This window comes from Glycine max, chromosome 14 (genome assembly GCF_000004515.6).
Source record: "Glycine max cultivar Williams 82 chromosome 14, Glycine_max_v4.0, whole genome shotgun sequence".
In the NCBI taxonomy this organism is placed as follows: domain Eukaryota; kingdom Viridiplantae; phylum Streptophyta; class Magnoliopsida; order Fabales; family Fabaceae; genus Glycine; species Glycine max.
The window spans coordinates 46,958,549-46,977,991 of NC_038250.2; the positions used below are offsets into that span (position 1 = coordinate 46,958,549).

The window sequence follows — 19,443 nt, forward strand, 5'->3', positions numbered from 1 at the left end:
TATTGGCACCGCCCCTTTTGTTCTTCACATTGCTCACCATTTTTTTTTAAAAAAAAACTTTCATTACGTATCTTAACAAAACAGAAACTAGTTTTGTTAAGGGTATTTTTTGTCAAGAAAATATATATAAAAAAAGTGGGCAGTGTGTAAGTAGCAGGACCCTTTGAAAAGGAGTGCCCGAATTGGTTTATATGAATTTAACTCCAGGCTTAACACTGGTTCTTAAATGATATTTGAGGGTTTTATCATGAAATACAAATTTCAGTTCTCCAAATAAACATGGATATTCAGAATAAGGTAACTTACGGAACTAGTAAACAACAAAAACAAATCAAATAAACCAAACTTGTCAGTGAAAGGCAGAAGGGAAACCAACCTGCACAAAGAGAACATTACTAATATTTGATGAATATTTATATACCAAATTAACCGAACAAAATTTGAGTGAAATCCTAATCAGAATACACATGACTACACAACTAAGAAAACAATTATTTGTGAGAAAGAATCAACTATACATACAGAAACCAAACTAAAGCCTCAGAAGATTCAATCATCTCACAGGATTGATCAGACAACCCAATCTATTCAGCAATTGACTAACTTTCCATGCAAAAAAGCCACAGTCGTCAGAAGGGCTAAGGTAGATGCTTTCATTCATCGTGTTAATGTACCTAGCTTCTCCAATAAAATTTATAGCAAAAATTTCTCCTGTCTTGAATAGAGAGATCAGTAGGAGCCGCTGCCACCGCCCATTGGAGGCATGCCAAAAGGGGGCATCGGAGGCATCCCCATACCACCAATAGGGGGTGTTGGTGGTGCATACCCTCCTCCACCCATACTTGGTGGTGCAGGCAAAGCAAGTGGTAGTAACTGGGCATACATATTCTGGAGATAATTGAAACTAGTATTAATTTGATAGCCAAATATAAGATAAAATATGTGCCCAAAAGAAAAAGGATATTATCTGACTTCATTAGGAAAGGATTTGATATTGGGGGAGGGGGGAGAGTACCTGCTGTGCAAGAACTTCCTTCTCTTCCTTCTCTTTAGCTTTCTCCACTTTTTGTGCTTCAATTTTGTCCTTGATAAGCTCATCAACTTTACCAGTATACTCTCGAATAAACTAGGGGGGAAATATTAAAAAATGATTATCATTAAAAGGAAGAAAAATCATCCAGTAATAAATATAGTGAACGAAACCCCAGTGGAAAATATACCTGTAAGAGGTATGGGAAAGCAAAATCAATCATATTGTTCATCCAAGCTAGCTCAAGAGCAACATCTGGCCGTATTATATCATAACAGACAAAGAGGCAAGATGCAAAACATTCTTTCTTCTCCTGGAAAGATACAGGGAATAATATTAACATAACTCCTTTGTTAAAATTTAAAATTAAGACCAAAGAAGCATGACAAAGAAAACAAAGGTGAGGTGAAGCAATGTATTTATGAAAGCTATTTAATTTTTAGCAGAGGTCAAACCACAAAGTGGGACCTGGCAAGGTTTTGAGATATGAATAGAAGAGTTTGGTATTTCAAGGAAGGGAATAAGAAAATAGACCTGCTCAATAAAGTAAACAAGCAAATCCTCCGAGAGTTCACGGTCACCAGATTGAGAGCAAGTTTCCATACAGTCCTTGTAAAGATTGTCTTTTTTTGACAAAGCAATGGACTGCTTCCATCTTCCAGCTTTCTTATAAATGTAAGCAGCAACACGCCTCATCTCAAGAAGCTCATGCTTCTCAATCTGCACATACACATTGTTAAAGCCAATCACTAATTGTCAAACTTTAAGGCTATGCTTGGTTTAACAAAATGTTTTATGTCTTCACTTCTAATTACAAAAATGTAACCTTGTTTCCATTTCAAATATTTGTATAGGAAACAATAAAACTTGTGATTTCACAGTTTTCTGTTATAAAAAACTTCGTACCCCATTGCCCAGAGGCTCTTCGCTATGCGAAGGTATGGGGGAGGGATGTTGTACGCAGCCTTACCCTTGCATATGCAAAGAGGCTGTTTCCGGATTCGAACCCATGACCAACAAGTCACCAAGGCACAACTTTACCGCTGCACCAGGGCTCGCCCTCTCACAGTTTTCTGTTATAATTACAAAAAATTCTGTTTCCACTGTTATATAAACTTTTGAAATTAGGAAACAAAATGAAAATAAAGTGATATTTTTGTAATTAAATGTAAAAATAGAAACAGAAAAAAAAAAAAACATTTCTTCAAACCAAATGACCCCTAAGTTTCTCAGTAAGATTCAGATTTCAATTTTAGCAATTTGAAAGATACGGAAGATTCACCTTCTGTGCAAGACCTATCTGATCGAAGTTGTCATGCAGATCTATTGATTCATGAAGTCTATCATAGTCCTCCTCCTCAACATAAATTTCATTCAAAGCTTCATTAACAGCAGACACATTATTGCTTTGAACTGCAACCAAGTACGGCTTAACCAATCGGATGTGGCCAGCCTAAAAACCAGAAAAAATCAAGCAACAAATAAGAATATTGCATAAAATATTTTCAAACAGTTATTAACTTCACCAAAAGAAGATTAAAACTTAACACATTAGAAAATAGAATGAGACCTACAGACCTTCCGCATTATATCCACAACACGGGTGTGGTCCACACGAAGGGCAAGTACATTAAGAAGATCATTTATAATATCAGGATGTTCTTGCAAGTAGAAGTGAACAGCCTTATAGTAGAGCTCCACACTTGCAACCTTAACTATAATATCTTTGAATTGCATGTGGTCCCATGCTTCAGGAGAGTGATTCATTACAGTAGTTGCAGCATTATCAAACTCATCATATTGGATGTATAAGTATGTAAGTTCCATCCAATGCTGCTGCTCATCACAGGCTCGAATAAGCTTGGGAATGTTAAGCCGAGTTGAGAACAGCTTAATGTGCTCCATTAACTTCTCAGGACGATATCTTGCATAAAGAACTCCCAACTCAGTAAAGATACCCATATGGGCACGCTCCAGTCCAAGTCCACTCTCCATTAGAGATATGAGTTCATTAAAGCATCCTCTGTTCTGATAAAACTCACTAACCTCTTCCAAATCATCCACCTTCATAATAATAAAGAGAATTAGCAGTCAAACAACAGAAAATAACAAACTAATCAACAGTCTATCTGGCACTTGTTGCCAATGTTCTACATTTCCCAATTTTCATAACACAACTCATTAACTTGCACATAGAGATTTGCAACATGATTAGTAAATTTTTATATTCAAAATTTGAGGGAGGCAGGGGTAACTGGATTATCAGGATAAAGATAAAAATGTAAAAATATTCTAGAAAAAAGAATGCCACCTGAATGATGACATTAAGACCACAAATCTGAGCCAATCGGAATTCCTCAGCATCAACACAGGCAAAACAAACTTCCTTCCATGTTTTTGAACTGTTTGCTTTCCTAGCAGCATCAACAGCACCTTGGAATTGTTTAAGCTTCACCAATGTCACTGCTAACTTAGCCCAGTTTGAAATAAAAGCAAATATAATTTTTGCAGCCTCATAGAGAGCCTCATCATACAAACGGTCTCCAACATTTGGTAAATTAGCAACATTTGGCATCAATATAAACTCTTCAATTTCTCCAAGTTGGTCAATCTTTGCATATGCATATATGAGCTCACTGTCCACCTTGGGCTCTTTGGTATTCTGCCTAACCATGAGAAGGTACCTTACTAGGTCATGGTATACTTCTGCATCTTCGGAAGCTTTTATAACCTCTAAGAAGTGAGTGGAATCATCTGCACGGATGAATGACTCAATTGCATCACTTACTAAGCCTTCTCTTAGTTGTGCCTTAGCCACTTGGCTCCATACAGCCTCTTCTTCAACCCGGAATGCAAACTCCACAGCTCGATCAATGGTCCGAAGGTTATCTAGTAGGACATTAACAGCTTGAACATTCAAATTAAATTTTTTGAAAATGGCAAAAGCTTCTTCATATAGGTTTGCTTCTACTGCCACCTCCCCAACAGCAGGGCCATCAAAGTTGTCCAGCCTATTAATGTAATCCATGACTCTTGAGGGGTCTGCCTTGATTGCAGTGAGGATCAGCAAATTTTGCAGATTAAAGTTTCCACTGAAAGCAGAATTTTGTAAGACAATCTTTTCAAGAAGCTCAATCAACTCATGGGGAAGATCAGCAGTCATAAAAGCTTTCACTGCAGCTGAAACTTGATCAGGACTCTGGCTTTCAGGCAAAGCAGTGGACACCACTTGATCAATCAACTGCCTTCTGAACTCATTCTCAGGATTAAGAACTTTCTCCCAGAGGTCAGCATCCATACGCTCCACGACATATCTGATACAAACATCAAGAAATAACATGAGTGTCCCAAACTAACATTATGAAATACAATGACACCTTAATGAAGGACAGTACACACACCTGGCTTGGAGTTTGAACAAGGAATTTTTATTGGTAACATTAACAAGCTCATCATCACATTGCCCCCTTCGGTAAGCAACAACAGCAAGTGTAGGATCCCGCTTCTCACAATATTTACCAACAACACGAGAATCATAATATGGGTTGGTTGTAAGAAAATGCTCAGGATTGTTATTGCTGTCAATGATAATTTTACCCAGAGCATTATGTACATGCACATCCTGGCTTCCCTCACTTACAAGATGCTCCAAAAACTGAGTAAGCAAGCGAAGACGATTTCTGCGCATAGAAAGTGCAATGAGAAAAAATAATATGGTAATTTGGGGATGCAGGGTGGAAAAAACTTGCACACCTCTTCTCACATTCTTCAACTAAAGGCTCAACTGGAAGAAGAGAACGAACTGAAAGTATAAGACCTTTAATGAAATCTTCAGGGCATTCATCATCTAATAATTGTCCAACAACTAGAGGAGCATTTCCTGGATTCACCTATAGCAAGAAGGATAACATAAGAAATTCATGTTTGATATCAGCGTAGAAAGATTTGAAATACACTCCAATGAGAATCATAAAAATTAAATACCACACTTTACAAGTCACAACAAATACCTTCTGAACATATCCTTCAATATAACGAAGCATGTTGCTGGTATAGAGATAATGGGTGAGATCCGGAACAAAACCAAAACGATCACACACGTTTATCAATGGTCGTGCATCTGGAAGCTTGGTCTCCATTAGAAAGTTCTTGGTCTTCTCAGCATCATAAAAGTTTGATTCCCGAGTAACACGCTCCACCTCCTTAATTTGTCCAGTTTTAGCAGCTGCTTCAATATACTTGAAGTGAATATCAGGATCCTCACTGTACAAGACAGAATAAAAAGCCAAAATTAGAAAAGTAAATAGAACTTGAAAAGCAATAGTTTGTGTAGAGAACTGGTGTCATGTACATTGCTTCTTAAGAAATACCTAGAGCTCAAATATGCACCCAAGAAAAAGTATAGTCCTTCATAGGACTTGAATTGCTCAAAGAGTTTAATGCATGCATCAACACCCAGCTGTTCACAATATTCCTTAGCAGTCTGCAAATCATGTACTAGTAAGATTCTTTTATTGAAATTATAAAAAAACCAAAAAAAGATAATTGTTAAAAATATCATGGAAACATTATACCGACTACCAAGCCCTAATACAGTACCTGCACAATTATTTGAAGGTTGCCCCTAAGGTTGACCAGTAAAAGATCTTTCATGCACTCTAGCGCCCATTCTTTTGAAAGGGTTCCAAAGAACTCAACTAGAGCCTGAAAATCATTTCATGATAAGAATAAATAACAATTTTTAGATAGATCCAGTCACTTTAGCACTTGAAATTCAAACCTGCGGTTCGATGGCATGTGTATTCACAATGACACGTTTGATGTCAGGCAACTCGGAATAATGCTGCACAAGCAACACACAAGAAGGTTCAAGAAATTATTCTGACAAGAAATAACAGTCAGTCATAAGAATAGAAGCAAAGAACCTGAAGAGCCCGAATGAAAAGGCCGGCCTTTTCACAAAGCTGAGCAATCCGTGGACGGTCATAATGACTAAACATGCCATTGGCCAATATAGCATCAGCAACATTTGGAAAGGTCACAAGATTAATTTCCAGTACCTAAAAATAGTAAATATTTAAAAAAATATAAAAACAAAACAAAACTATATAACACCAATTGGCTCATGGATAGAGATTACAGCAAAGAAAGTAAGAGAACCTTCGTTTGAAGATATCCATGTTCTGGTAGGTTTGGCTTCAGCACATCCAATAAAAAGGCAGTTGCCTCGCGGATTAAATTCCTCTAAAAAGCCACAGAAGAAACATATAAACAAAAATAAGGGTAAACAATTCCAGCACATAAATAAATTTGAAACATAAGGGAATAATTGGTTCTTACTTTAACAAATTGTCCCCAATTATCAAAATTAAAGGAATAATATACCAATATCTTAGCCTGAGTAGGATAGTTATAGAAAAACACTAACCCAAGTTTAAAGAAACAGAAGGCCTGGTTTAATATAGATTCTTATATTCAATATTCAACTAAGTGGAAGACAGGTTTTAAGAAAGGGAAGGCCTGGTTTAATATAGATTGTCATTTCCAATTTCGAACTACGTGGAAGATAAAGTTACTGCATTCTCGAGCATTTTTCATTCTTCCATTTAAAACATTACACTAATGGTTTTTCAAAAACAACAGTAGAATGGGCTCAAGTAATCAAGCAATAGTGCTTCTATAAAGGATAGTGCAACAGAGGGAGGGGAATTGGGTAGGACTATATGTGATACTTCATTCTTTAAATGGTGGATCGAAATATAAATGATAGAAGAGGACAATGAACCCAACATCATTAAAGCAATAGAAGAAATAGATAAACCTGAAGAAAGAGATCGGTTATTGTGTTATAGTCAACAGGGCAACCCCCCTCCATTTGAGACATCATCAGAGCAAAATTTACAGCACCCTGCAATAAAACGAGTTCTAAATAAACAAATAAAAAAAGAGTAAACTGGCAAGATATTAGATATTGTATAAAGGTAACTAGGTAAGCATCATAAACAATATAGAATCATCACCGTTAGGATGCATTTAATTTAACTGTCAACTGTCATTCATGACTGCTATTATTTTATGCAGGTTAAACTATGATTAGAACAGAAACAAGTGTACCATATAAGAATTTCATAGAAGGTAAGGCATAAGCACTTCAAATTTTATTTTTAAAAGAAACCACTAACCTGGGCATCTGCCCTTAATATTGTTTGCAGAAGGAACATGTAATCAGGAGTGTATCCAACCTTCAGCAATTAAAAGGAAAAAATTACATTTAACATCTACTATAAAAAAAATTATTAGATTATGTAATGAGACCAAAATATAACTCATATTACTACTATTTTATGGTTCTATAAAATAAAGCCTAATAAAAAATTTGTTTCATTACCTGCTTTGAGTATATCAGAATCTTGTCAAATTCCCTCCTCTCAGCAAATGCTGCCACAACTTTCGGTGTGGCTCTGGCTTTGATAAATATTTTCAATGCAAGGTCATTATCCACTGTCTGCATTATATGCATGTCTCATAAGATTAAAAAGATCAGCAAAATAAAAAATAAAGCAAACTGAACAGACATTTAATTCCCTCCAAGGAAATAAAAAAGGCAGTAACATAAATATCTGTTCATGGATAAACAGCTTAAGAAGTACTTGATGGAGCTAATTAAAGAAGCTCTAGTGCTCTACTGTCATGTCGTAACTGCGGTCCAACTAAATAAGTTTAATAGAGTATGAATAGATATTTCAGCAGACAACAAAATCTTATAAAGGAATTTGATAATTTTTTTTATGGTAAAATTAAATTAGTCAATACCTATTGCCTAAACAATTACCTTCCTAAGCTGTATTCAGCTTTCATGGAGGCTTATTTTCATAATAATTTTCAATTTATAGCTTGCGAAAACAAGAAAAAACAGATCATACAGTTGTTTCAAAAGTTATTTTAATAAGCTCAAGTGCCCAGAGTTTGAAAACTGAAATTAATATTAGTATCCTCAAAGTGAACTAAAGCAGTAACCAGAAGAGCGAGAAGATGGAGAATGTTACAGTTTATGTTAAGTGATAGGTTATCCTTTCAATTATAAAAAGAACAGTTGCTTTTTGTAATTTCATAATAATTAGTCTCAAATTTATATGAATGGTAATCAGAGCCTTCAATAAGCAAAGGAACATGGATCACAGGAAATAACTTGTGTTCTAGCCCTAACCCTAAACTAAAATATTATATGTGTGTGTGTGTGTGTGTGTGTGTGTGTGTGTATCTGTGTGTACTCAAATGATAAAGTGATAGAGAGAATCAATTTAAGTTTCTATCACAACCTTCACAAGGTCACCAAGCTCTTCGCTGCATTCAAGTTTGTCCTCTGCTAGCCAATTTTCCAGAAGATTCTTTTTGTTTTGATTTACCACAAGCCGTGACAATTCCAATGACTCATAAGAATTGAGTTTTCCCCTGGTTAACAGAGTACCAAAGTACTGTAACAGTGGTGGTGTCTGCCCAGCTTGCACAGGTACACTCTGAAAAAAATTGATAAAAGAAATCAAGAACTAGATGAAAAAAAAGCATATTGAACTCCCATATAAATTGCCACAATGAATAAACACCACACAACTAAGAGAAAACACTTAACAGGAGCAAGAAGCACTGGCATGTACAACAGAGAAAATCTAGATACGAAAGTGTACCTGAAATTTAGCAACAGTGTCAGGAGTTCGAAGAATTCCTTGTGGAGATTCTGCAGCAAGTTCTGCAGCTTCCTTATACTTGGTCTGAGCAAATAATTCTTGAAACCGCTTGACAACCTGAGAAAAAGGCAGAAACATGACAATCATTGAAGGTCAATTATAAAACCAATAGAAAAACAAACAACAAAAAAGCCATGCTTCCCAGTTTCCACTTTATCAAATCAACTAGGAAGAAAAAAAAAGTTCATAAAAGATAAATTATACGCTAATACAATTAAAATAAAAATCAGGTACCTTGAACTTGAAGCTGTAAAGTGACCTTTCTAGTAGTACTCAACATAAAAAAAACTACACACACATAATATTGTTTGTAGTTCTCATGCACTTTTATGTCAGTCACCTAGCTGATAATTGTTCAGATCACACCCCTGGAATGCTTTTCAGAAAAAACATCCCCAGAAAATTGAAAAATATTCTAGATCTCATAAAGCATTCATTCAACTCAATAAAATCAGTAAGTCTCAAAAGTCCATATGCATGTGTATAGTTTGGCAACATTGTTAACAGCACAATATTAATCAAATGTAAATCAAGTTACCAATTCTTCTGCACCAGGGAGGTTTCCTCTTTTAGCCAGATTAACTGCAAGTTCCAAATTATTTAGCTGCAAAAATTCCAGAAACATTTAGTAGGTTCCAAAGAAATTATTCCCATAATTCTGTTACCCAAAAACATACTATATAAATTACCTGGCCACTAACAAAAGGTACAATGGCTGCCTCATTTATAGTAGCAAGCAACACCTGGCCACGTCTATTGATGGCATAAAACCCCCCTACTGAAGGTGCTTCTGTGGTCAAAAATATAGGATCGGGACTGATTCGGTTTCTATAAACTGCGGTGGAAGTCTCCAGATCATAGACAAATAACAGCCCAAGCTTTGTGATAACGTAAATCAGTCCATATTTATTTGAAATCTGCACAACAGAGCATGATAAATATTTTACAAGATGTCTATCAAGAAAGGAGAAAATATTAATTGATCATTGAAGTTCACACTTATACCTGCATTGACACAGGAAAGTCATCAGCAAAGTCTGGAGGGAAGAACAGATCTGCTTGTTTCTTAGTAAATGATGGTTTGCCTAACAACAAATGCCACAATATACCAGATGGTATCAAGAAGTATGAATTTCTAAGGAAAAAAACATTTACTTAATATGTCTCATTTTAAAATGATTCACCTGTTTAAATCATCAAAAGAAAAGAACAAACCCACTATAAATTAAGCCAAAAATAGAGAAGCCTAAACTCAGAAGTCAGAATGCATATGAAGTAGTTAAATATAATACCAATAAAAGACACTCAATCATAGCTTTCAATTATATCTTTTTGAGATAGTTTAGTCCAAAGTATTTTTAGGTTTTACTCCATTTGAAGAGGGTAGTTAACTGTGTACAATGTTAATGACCTCTGGCACTTCATATTACACAACCTCTGTTATTATTAATTTGTTGAATCAATATTACAAAAAATATATCTACTTGGAAGAAAATTTTCTGAAGATTACATAGGTTAACATTGTTCATATCAATCCATAGGAATGCCCCAACAGGTTGGTAATAGATAGATAGTCTATACAATGATCTAGCTGTCTTATACCTGGCTGGGCACCAAGTTCAATGACATGCATCTTTGATGTAACCTGTCCAGCATTCATACTCTTTGATGCAAAACAAATAAGAGTAGAATCCTTATCATTCCCAGCCACCTACACGTTGCATAAATTAAAAATGTCCATTGATTTAGAAGCAAAACTAAAATAACATTTGATATCCAAATAAATGAATCACAAAGGAGACAAAATTACTCTAAACGAAGCAAATGAGGCAGCATGTGCTTCAAGAGCCTGACTACGTTGCTGATCCACAGAGAAGAGTTGCATGTTTCCTTTTACTAGTTGTGGTCTCTACAACAAACAAAATGTGATAAAATTATTCTTACAATTAATAATCTCACAAGGTTTGATGTTCAGAAATTTAAATAACACAAAAATGTAAGCTTCGGGAACTTTTAATTTTAAAAAATATGTGCACTTCTTAACCATAAAATATAAGTCGATAATTCATTAATTAATAAAAACAATTCTATTAATAAGGTACAAGAACTAGTTTAAGGAGGATAACAATGCTTCTTAAGATAGAAACAGAAAACTCATTAGCTTAAAAAGAAAAAGTATACATAACCTTTTTGTAGTTAGTACTCATAGTTAAGAAAATCCTTTAAATGTTTTAACTGGTAACGGGAAAAAATACAAGCTTGAGCAAAAATAATACAAAATAAAAGCTTGAGAGAATATAGATACAAACCATCAAGTGAATAATTAGAAATACGTCAGGTTTATTTACTTCGTAAGAAAAACTTGAATATCTTAATTTGATTCATTGGAAAGCTTCCATAATTGTGGTTACCCCTAAACCACCTTAACCATGGTCACCCCTAATCCAAACCTGCCTTAATTGCAGCCTTCAGAACTTTCATTGTGCAAGGTGTGAGAGGGTGTGTTTAGTCTGACATCACTATTGATATGACCTAAGTAAGTAGTGCTGGTAAGGCTCGAGCAGTCCTCTTTTTACAAGCTGATTTTGTAGGGTTGAGTTCAACTCTCAAATTTTAAGAAGTTACCAGAGTCTATCCTAGATTCATTGTTGGGTCACCCGCATTTTCCATGCTCTAGGTCCATGGCCCTAGGCGTGAGGGGGCATGTTGTTGATATTTATATATCTTAATATTACATGTGTAAAACCCTTAAAAAGTTTCCGAGTAGATGAAAAATATATATCTAATTCATAAAATTACAAAAGGAAACATTAATATTTTGTAACTCAGTGCTTTGACATGTTTGTCGGCATAGATTCATAACAAGCTTGTGATCTATAATACATTTTGGTAAAAGATCAGACAGGAACTGCCTACTTACATTACCAACACATACCCATCAAAAAGAGATTTTTTGAGAGCATAACTTCTAAAGGTGGGGGAGAGGAACAGGGAGGTTGTTAGATCACCCCATAGTTTGCAAAAAATTTCTAACTAGGTGAACAAGTAAAGGTAGCACCTATAGTATTTCAAGAGACAATGCCAATGTCATTCTTACAAATGGCCACTATGAACAGGTAAGATTGCCAGAAATTTTCAGCCTATTAATATGCTGATAGGAGGAATTTCTAGCACCTAAAAATCAATGCCTGAAAATCATTAACAGAAAGAAACTGCATACCTCTGCTGAACCAGGAGCTATTCCAATCAAAACCAACCACTTTTCATTAGGATCACAACGATAACTAATAATTTGGTTATTAGCCAGATTAGCTGTTCGGTCAAACATCTTCATTGGCTCACCATTGCCTAAGATATGAGAAATGGTAAAGATATTAAATACACAAACCTAAAGTGTTCCAGGGCATACTATGAAGATGGTGTATAAGATGTTCAAATATAAAATTTAGATAGAAAATAGAATTCCATAAGAGAACAGGCAATTAAAACATCTGTTTCGTAATGGAAAATCATAAAAACTCACCTTCAACTGACCAATGATATACAGACATCTGAGTGACAATTCCCAGTGTATTTGGAGTTATCCACTTCCAAAAGACAACCTATAGGAAATGGAACATAAAAACACAATATAATTAATAATCACGTATACAATCCAACACATTGTCTTACAAAAAAATATTTACAAGGTAAGATCCAAGGATTTAAATTGCAAATCACATCATGCAATGCAGCCACAACATCTTGGCTGCGGTGGCTGCCACAACCACATAAAGTCATGATTGCTACAACTGCATAAAGTCATGACTCGTGATTGTGGATCAGATCCAATTGACCCCAATTGGCCATTTGGCCTGCATCAACCCGCAACATTGCCTTGATCGTATCTTATTCTAAATCATTATGACAAATTCACACCTGTTCTTTCATCTGATGCGAGTTCATCTTTGCTTTCGTTTCAATGTTAAAAACTTGCAAATGATCCTGAGTGGTTCCTGGAACTTGGGCTGCATATAGAACCTCGTATTCATGAGACATACAAAACACATATTTACACAAGCTACAGTTATCCAAATCATTAACTATCACAATGACGTGAACCGCATTGATCATTCAACATGATCAAATGTGTACACACAACTTGTGGATTTCGATTCTTCCCATAACCACAAAATCAGAGTACATACATAAGATGCAATTGGGAAATACCAACACAAATCAGAGCCTCCAACGTTACCTTTGAGAGCAAGAATTCTGGAATTGGGGTTCATCAAAGCCGAATCAGCGGTTATGGGCCGTCTCAAAGGCTGCATTGGCATGCTCATGTCAATGATAACAACACTGTTCTGAGGTCCAGTTTCCCTGACACAAATGTATTTATCCGATTCCATTGTCACATGAGTAAATGTAATGAACTGCTGGTTGATTCCAACGCTTCCCAGCTGCAAAAGAACGCCGAATCGCAAATCAAAAAATAGAAACACAAAAAATGTGGAAACTTCACAATGGGGTCACTAATGAAAATGGTGACAATGTTGTGTGGCATTGGGATCTGAAGAAGGAAAGGAACAAGACAGACAACCCCATTTTCTGAAAATGAAAAAAGCTTTGATTTTTGGTATGGAAATGGGAAATTAAGAAGTGGGTAGGAATGGGAAACAGAGACACTAACCGTGAAGGTCTCTTTCATGGTGATAGGAGCGTTTGCAGCCATTGCGCATGAACCAGAGCTTCAGAGAGAGAGAGAGAGAGATTTGATAGAAAGAGAATGCTGAAGTTTAGAGGAAGAAATTTGTTACGCTGCGAGTGCGAGATCTGATGCAGCGAAGCCCAAGAAGAGAGGGAGGATGAAGAGAGAAGAGTGTGACGGACGAACAGAACAGGAGAAACCGGGAGGGTATAATGGGAAATTCACATCAAACTCAGTCTGTTATAAATGCTTGGGCCTAGAAATCTGTGCTTTGGGCTAATCATTTACGGACTTAGAATACATATCGCAAAGTAAAACCAACAATGTTATTTCCACTCTTTTATGTTAAGTTCACACCCCACTTTATTTTTTTTAACATACATTTCCTAATATCCAAATATAAAGTGCCTAAAAAATAAATAAATCATTTCCAACAAGAATGGTAGCGTACTTAATACTATATACCCTACTGAGGGTCTTCACGCTACCATGCATCGTGTACTTTTATTTTTACATTACCCTTTCTAATGATAGCATTTAATTCGTAACCATAAGTTTATTTGACAGTTTCACTATCCAAGCTTTGAAATTATCAAATTAGTTTTTAGTGACACAAATGTATTAGGAACATGCTCAACTCTAGCCAGCATCTTTTGTATCGTCATATGTGGACTTGATGTTCCGAGGTGGAAGAATAGTAAATTGATTGGAAGGCAGAAACAAAAGTATTTAGTGGGCTAAAACTATTTTGCAAATTTGATATTGAAATTTGAAAAAATTTAAAGAAATTTGTGTTAGTTTTAAATTTGTCAACTGAGAAATCCTTCTTGTTTATTTTCTCACCTTTCTTCAATTAATTCATTTTTCATCAAATAAATAAGAGATATGATATGCATACAACAATTTATACAATATCATTTTTAGCGTTTATATCACAAGTGATATATATATATATATATATATATATATATATATATATATATATATATATATATAAACACTTATGAAAGTTGGTGATTTTTTCTCTTCTAAAATACATTTTTGGTTCTTTACCTTTTTAGCAAAATTAGTTTTAATCTTTTATTTTTTATTTTAATCAGTCCAAAGGATCAAAACTTATGCGAATATTTTGGGGTCTTATAGGAGAGGTAAAGATCGTAACTACGGTGATTGAAACAAAAAAAAATGATTGTGTAAAAATCTTTTAATAGTGTATGAAAATTAAAGTTTTTTATTATTAAATAAAATTTATACAAGTTCTATTAAATAATAAATAAAACTAGACAGGAAAGTATAACTCACAATATTATCTATTTATTGGACCTACGTGAATTTAACTCAGTAATAAATATAATGTGTTGAACAACGAAAAAGAAAAGTGTGCTACAAAGATATATATGTTGTTTGCATTTCTTCCCTCATCAATGTTATGTACATTATTTGTGTGGATAAGAATGATATATAAGATTTGGACGTAAAACAGCCTGCAAGGCTGGACAGTGGGGCTATATAGAAACATTTTTGAAAGGTTACGCATGTTCCATATTCATCTATGTAGGAACCCAATTTGATATTCTTAGTCTTTGATGTGTTGACCCAACAATATTCAAATTCAATGTGTACAATCTAGCCAACTATATACAGCTCCAACCGCGCAATAAATGTTAACAGAATCATAGCTGTCATTGAAACTTCACAAGAATTCCCAAATGCTGCATGAGGTGTAGACTTCTTCCCTCATATTCAGGGCATCTACATATCAACTTTACATTATTTCTTATTTCTCTAAGTTGATACTATATTTTAATTGATGCAACTTTTATAATGTGCTTGCTCTACACTGTTCTTTTTTCGAGTTAGAAAGAAAGAAGAAAGAAAGGAAGGATGAGATAAGCTACCTACCCCCAAGAGAAAAAAAACAAATTTGTTCCCTAAAAATTACTGTTAGTGATGGTAAAGAGAATGGAATGACATATAGTTTAATATATATGATGTTTTGAACAAATATTTTAAGGAGTTGGAACAATGTTTCTGATTACTTTCACGTTCTTCACCTAAAGCATAAACAGTACCAATCTACATCAATTCAATTCACACTTTCGGTAGTGGAAAGGGTAGAAGGGGTGGTGAATTTAAGTCCATGGTATTAGGAGTAGAAATGAAGAAAAGGGGCTAAGGATTTCAGGAGGGGTTTTGAGACAACATAATTAATTGGAAAAAAAATGTAGATATCATAAGGATCTTATTTGGTATGTTGTAGTAATCACCACCTTTCCTTATGAATATTTTCACGTACCCTTCTAGGAATTTCACTATGTGAGATACATTTTCCTACCTCCTTTGTCCTTTCTTTTCATTGCTTCATATGCAAAGAATGGCCAAATGCCAATCAACTAGAAGAAGAAGGGCACTTCTCAAATGATGGAAAGAAAGGTAACCATCACAATGGAGCTAGGCTGACCCAATGACACTCCAATTCCACATGTTACACTTGTACATGACAGATTTGTAAAGATTAAAGAGAGTTCCATATAGGTAGGTATTAGGAATTTGTAACCAGTTCGGTATACTAACTAGTTTTTTTGCCACGTGTATTGTAAATAGAAAATCTGAATTGAATTAAGAGTTGACATGATTAAAAAATAGAAATTAATGAGACAAGACAAACATATACTCACTAATGCCAAATAACCTCACTTGGCAAAATTTTGTGGTAAAGGTGTACCGCTAAACCCTCAAAGATATGACACCATAACAAATTAGAAAGCAAGAAATCTCAGCCCGCAAAAGATTAATCTAAAATCAAAAGCATTAAAGTAGAGTAAATTTGACCAAAGAATTTAAGGTTGTACCTAACATGACACTCTAAGTGCAGCTATCACATACTAGCGCTGCCATCAAGCCCAAGTAATCTCCTATCCCCCATAAAATTTGTCACAAAGAAATCATAATGAGTCTTTATAGCAAAGTGCATTAAAGTAGTGTGAAATGTCCAAAGCATCCTTATCAAGACTATTGTTCCTCTCATGTCCATAAAGCCATTGCAAGCATCTTCAGGGGCATTCTTGAAGATTTAACTCCTACATACCAACCTTACTTCAAAAGCAAGACCAAATTTAGAAGAAAAACAAGCAAGACCATCTAATAGCTATCTTTCTGATGAGGGAAGGGGAGACAATGCTACAGGAAGAGAATGAGTCTGAGATCACTTCTCTCAAGAAAAAACTTGAAGTCCACATGGCAAGAAATGAGTTACTACAGAATGAAAACCAGGAACTTAGAGAAGAAGTAGTTCGTTTAAAGTCACAGATAATTTCACTTAAAGCACACAACATGGAGAGGAAATCCGTTCTATGGAAGAAGTTACAGAAATCCATAGACGACAACAACAATTCAGAAGCACATCAACAACATAAAGCACCACCAGTTCAGGTAATCACATGTGAAAAGAGTTCACAAAATGAGAATGTGCATACAAATCCAGGTTTCCAAGACTCAGCAGCACCTAGAAAAGACAAACCAGCAATAGTTCCACCAGCTCCTCCACCAAGGCCTTCTCCCACCCTCCTTCTTCCTCCTTTACATAAAAAAGAGAAAGGACTTAAAGTTCAGCCAACAATAGCACCACCACCACCTCCAACACCGCCAAAATTATCATTGGTTGGGTTAAAATCAGTGCGCCGTGTGCCTGAAGTAATTGAATTGTATCGTTCCCTTACACGAAAGGATGCTAACATGGAAAACAGGATACATTCCAATGGAATTCCCACAGTAGCATTCACCAGAAACATGATTGAGGAAATTGAAAACCGCTCAACTTATCTCTCAGCTGTAAGTTTAGTTCCAAACTGCTCAATGCTCATCATATTTATGTGTCAAATTTTCTTATGTAGATTAATCTACATCTATTCTCATTGATACTATGCACATTCCTGGACAGATAAAATCAGAAGTTCAAAGACAAGGGGAGTTCATCAGTTTCTTAATTAAGGAGGTAGAGTCCACCTCTTTTGCAGATGTTTCTGAGGTGGAATCATTTGTCAAATGGCTAGATGGGGAACTATCTTCATTGGTGGATGAAAGGTCAGTGCTAAAACATTTTCCTCAATGGCCAGAACAAAAAGTAGATGCACTCAGGGAAGCAGCTTGTAACTACAGAGATCTGAAGAACCTTGAGTCTGAAGTTTCATCCTATGATGACAATCCCAAAGAGCCATTGGTTCAGACTTTGAGAAAGATACAAGCACTGCAAGACAGGCGAGCATGTACAAAATTTACAATCTGCTAAGTAAAACTTTTGAGCAATACTTAAAATCAATTGAAAGTGCCACTTTCAAATGTGCAGATTGGAGAGAAGTGTGAGTGCTAAAGAGAGGATGAGGGAGAGTACTAGCAAGAGATACAGGAATTTCCATATCCCTTGGGAATGGATGCTGGACACAGGCATTATTGGTCAGGTGGGGAGTAGATAGCTTACTTATGCCTTAAGACCACAATATAACACAACCTTTTTACAAAATAATGTTCATTGGTTAGTATGCTTTGCTTACTAATGATGATGTGTGTTTTGTTCTACATAAACGAGGTTTATTGGTCAATATGCTTAAACTCAAGCTTATGTGAAATCAAGAAGAAAAAAAGTTATTTATTGGCTACTATGTGTCTATGCCTAAACACGAGTTTATACAAAAAAGAAAAATGTTATGTATTGTAACCTAGAGTCTAGAATAGAGCTAACAAGACACTAAATGAAATCATGCTGGTGAATGACCCTTTGTGATTGTCCAAACAACCGGAAAATTGATTGGTATATAATGTTCTTGCCTCATACCCTCTATGTTATACATTTTTGTAGATGGGTCTAGTTATTACCATCAAAACCAATTGAAAGGCTTTATCTTGTTATTGACTGCAGATGAAGCTAAGTTCATTGAAGATGGCAAAGGAATTCATGAAACGGATAACCAAGGAATTAGAGTCAAATGAACTTTTGCAGGAAGATAACCTCTTTGTACAAGGAGTTAAGTTTGCATTCAGAGTGCACCAGGTAGAGTACATTCCTCAAACACCCCTAAGTTAACATTTCCTCTTATCCAACTCATCAGCCATGAAGCCTTTCAGTTTGCAGGTGGCTTTGATACTGAGACCATTGAAGCATTTGAAGAATTGAAGAAGATTGGTTGTGCTATACCAAGCTATAGTAATCTGATTAAATTCCCCATACTTGTTAAAACTTGCCAGAAACCTATATCTTAACTTAAATTGTCTTCTCTTAATTATTTGATGTATACACATTAGCCGCGGAATTGAGAAAATGTATATGCTCCTCTATGTGACTTCTTAAAGCATTGCCTACTTTTGGATAGTAGGTATATGCTTTCTTAATTATGCAAGAGATAAATCCTCATTACAGTCTGTGCTTCAAAAAGCAAACCATTTCCAAAATGAGGACCATATAGTACTTAATAGGCTGTAGTACCAAGACATGGTTGGCAGTAAAATCCCATTAAATTAAAAAGAAATAAGTTAAAATATGTTTTTCTTCCATGTAACATTATCAAAGTATGTATATCATCTTTCCAAAAAAATTCATCTATTTTTTCATCTTCACAAAATTAAAATATAGTATTTTATGATCGAGAGCAAAACTCAATTGATTCCCATACTTATGTGTCACTCTCCTTCTTAGGTGTTAATTTCTCATTAAGTGCACCCCTCACAGTGAAGCATCCAAATCCCAAAATATTATTTCCGTTTGAAGCTACTGCAAATCAGAAAACACTCACATTCTTTGTCCCTTATCTGCAAAGGTTTGCTCCTATACAAAACATAAACGAAAAAACAATGATAAATTTCATCAAGATCATCACAGCTTATTTCCCAAACAGACATGTGAAACAAAGACCCAAAAAACAAAACATACCCAGAGCTGTATAAAATGGAAAGAAATCCAGATTGGAATGTGTTCTTGAACATCT

General features: G+C 35.2%; 2 protein-coding genes across 5 annotated transcripts; one reads left to right on the forward strand and one right to left on the reverse strand.

Annotated features, from left to right (window-relative positions):
* Window positions 1-346: 346 nt before the first annotated feature.
* Window positions 347-13,674, reverse strand: LOC100776763 (clathrin heavy chain 1). Its single transcript, XM_003544252.5, has 30 exons — window positions 13,448-13,674; window positions 13,013-13,217; window positions 12,694-12,782; window positions 12,299-12,377; window positions 11,996-12,123; window positions 10,586-10,684; window positions 10,378-10,486; window positions 9,781-9,860; window positions 9,465-9,692; window positions 9,314-9,379; window positions 8,716-8,832; window positions 8,350-8,547; window positions 7,419-7,535; window positions 7,213-7,272; window positions 6,852-6,938; window positions 6,191-6,274; window positions 5,956-6,090; window positions 5,811-5,873; window positions 5,630-5,734; window positions 5,401-5,513; window positions 5,041-5,293; window positions 4,784-4,920; window positions 4,432-4,710; window positions 3,342-4,344; window positions 2,609-3,094; window positions 2,313-2,483; window positions 1,565-1,750; window positions 1,221-1,343; window positions 1,016-1,126; window positions 347-888 (listed from the first exon to the last, which is right to left on the reverse strand). The coding sequence occupies exons 1-30, from the start codon at window positions 13,487-13,489 to the stop codon at window positions 730-732; spliced, it is 5,112 nt and encodes a 1,703-aa protein (XP_003544300.1). The 5' UTR covers window positions 13,490-13,674; the 3' UTR covers window positions 347-729.
* A 2,804-nt stretch (window positions 13,675-16,478) lies between these two features.
* LOC100777303 (protein CHUP1, chloroplastic) lies at window positions 16,479-19,126 on the forward strand. 4 transcript variants are annotated; one of them, XM_006596367.4, is made up of 5 exons: window positions 16,479-17,296; window positions 17,406-17,722; window positions 17,811-17,922; window positions 18,381-18,512; window positions 18,579-19,126. In XM_006596367.4, the coding sequence occupies exons 1-5, from the start codon at window positions 16,625-16,627 to the stop codon at window positions 18,633-18,635; spliced, it is 1,290 nt and encodes a 429-aa protein (XP_006596430.1). In that variant the 5' UTR covers window positions 16,479-16,624; the 3' UTR covers window positions 18,636-19,126. The 4 variants fall into 4 exon arrangements, 3 of the variants coding, with proteins under 3 accessions (XP_006596430.1, XP_006596431.1, XP_003544301.2); XM_006596368.4 differs by having other exon boundaries at window positions 16,480-17,296; window positions 18,594-19,125; XM_003544253.5 differs by having other exon boundaries at window positions 16,481-17,296; window positions 18,587-19,123.
* Window positions 19,127-19,443: the final 317 nt, after the last annotated feature.

What these genes read in the sequence shown, in the direction of transcription:
- LOC100777303 (XM_003544253.5), top strand. Translation starts at nt 16,625, where the DNA reads ATGAGGGAAGGGGAGACAATGCTACAGGAAGAGAATGAGTCTGAGATC. An exon ending in ACACAGGCATTATTGGTCAG is followed by an intron (nt 17,923 to 18,380) that starts GTGGGGAGTAGA and finishes TATTGACTGCAG; the next exon opens with ATGAAGCTAAGTTCATTGAA. An exon ending in TTGCATTCAGAGTGCACCAG is followed by an intron (nt 18,513 to 18,586) that starts GTAGAGTACATT and finishes GAAGCCTTTCAG; the next exon opens with TTTGCAGGTGGCTTTGATAC.
- LOC100776763 (XM_003544252.5), bottom strand. Translation starts at nt 13,489, where the DNA reads ATGGCTGCAAACGCTCCTATCACCATGAAAGAGACCTTCACG. An exon ending in TAGCTCCTGGTTCAGCAGAG is followed by an intron (nt 10,685 to 11,995) that starts GTATGCAGTTTC and finishes TGTTTGTTGTAG; the next exon opens with AGACCACAACTAGTAAAAGG. An exon ending in AGCTTGGTGACCTTGTGAAG is followed by an intron (nt 7,536 to 8,349) that starts GTTGTGATAGAA and finishes CATATAATGCAG; the next exon opens with ACAGTGGATAATGACCTTGC.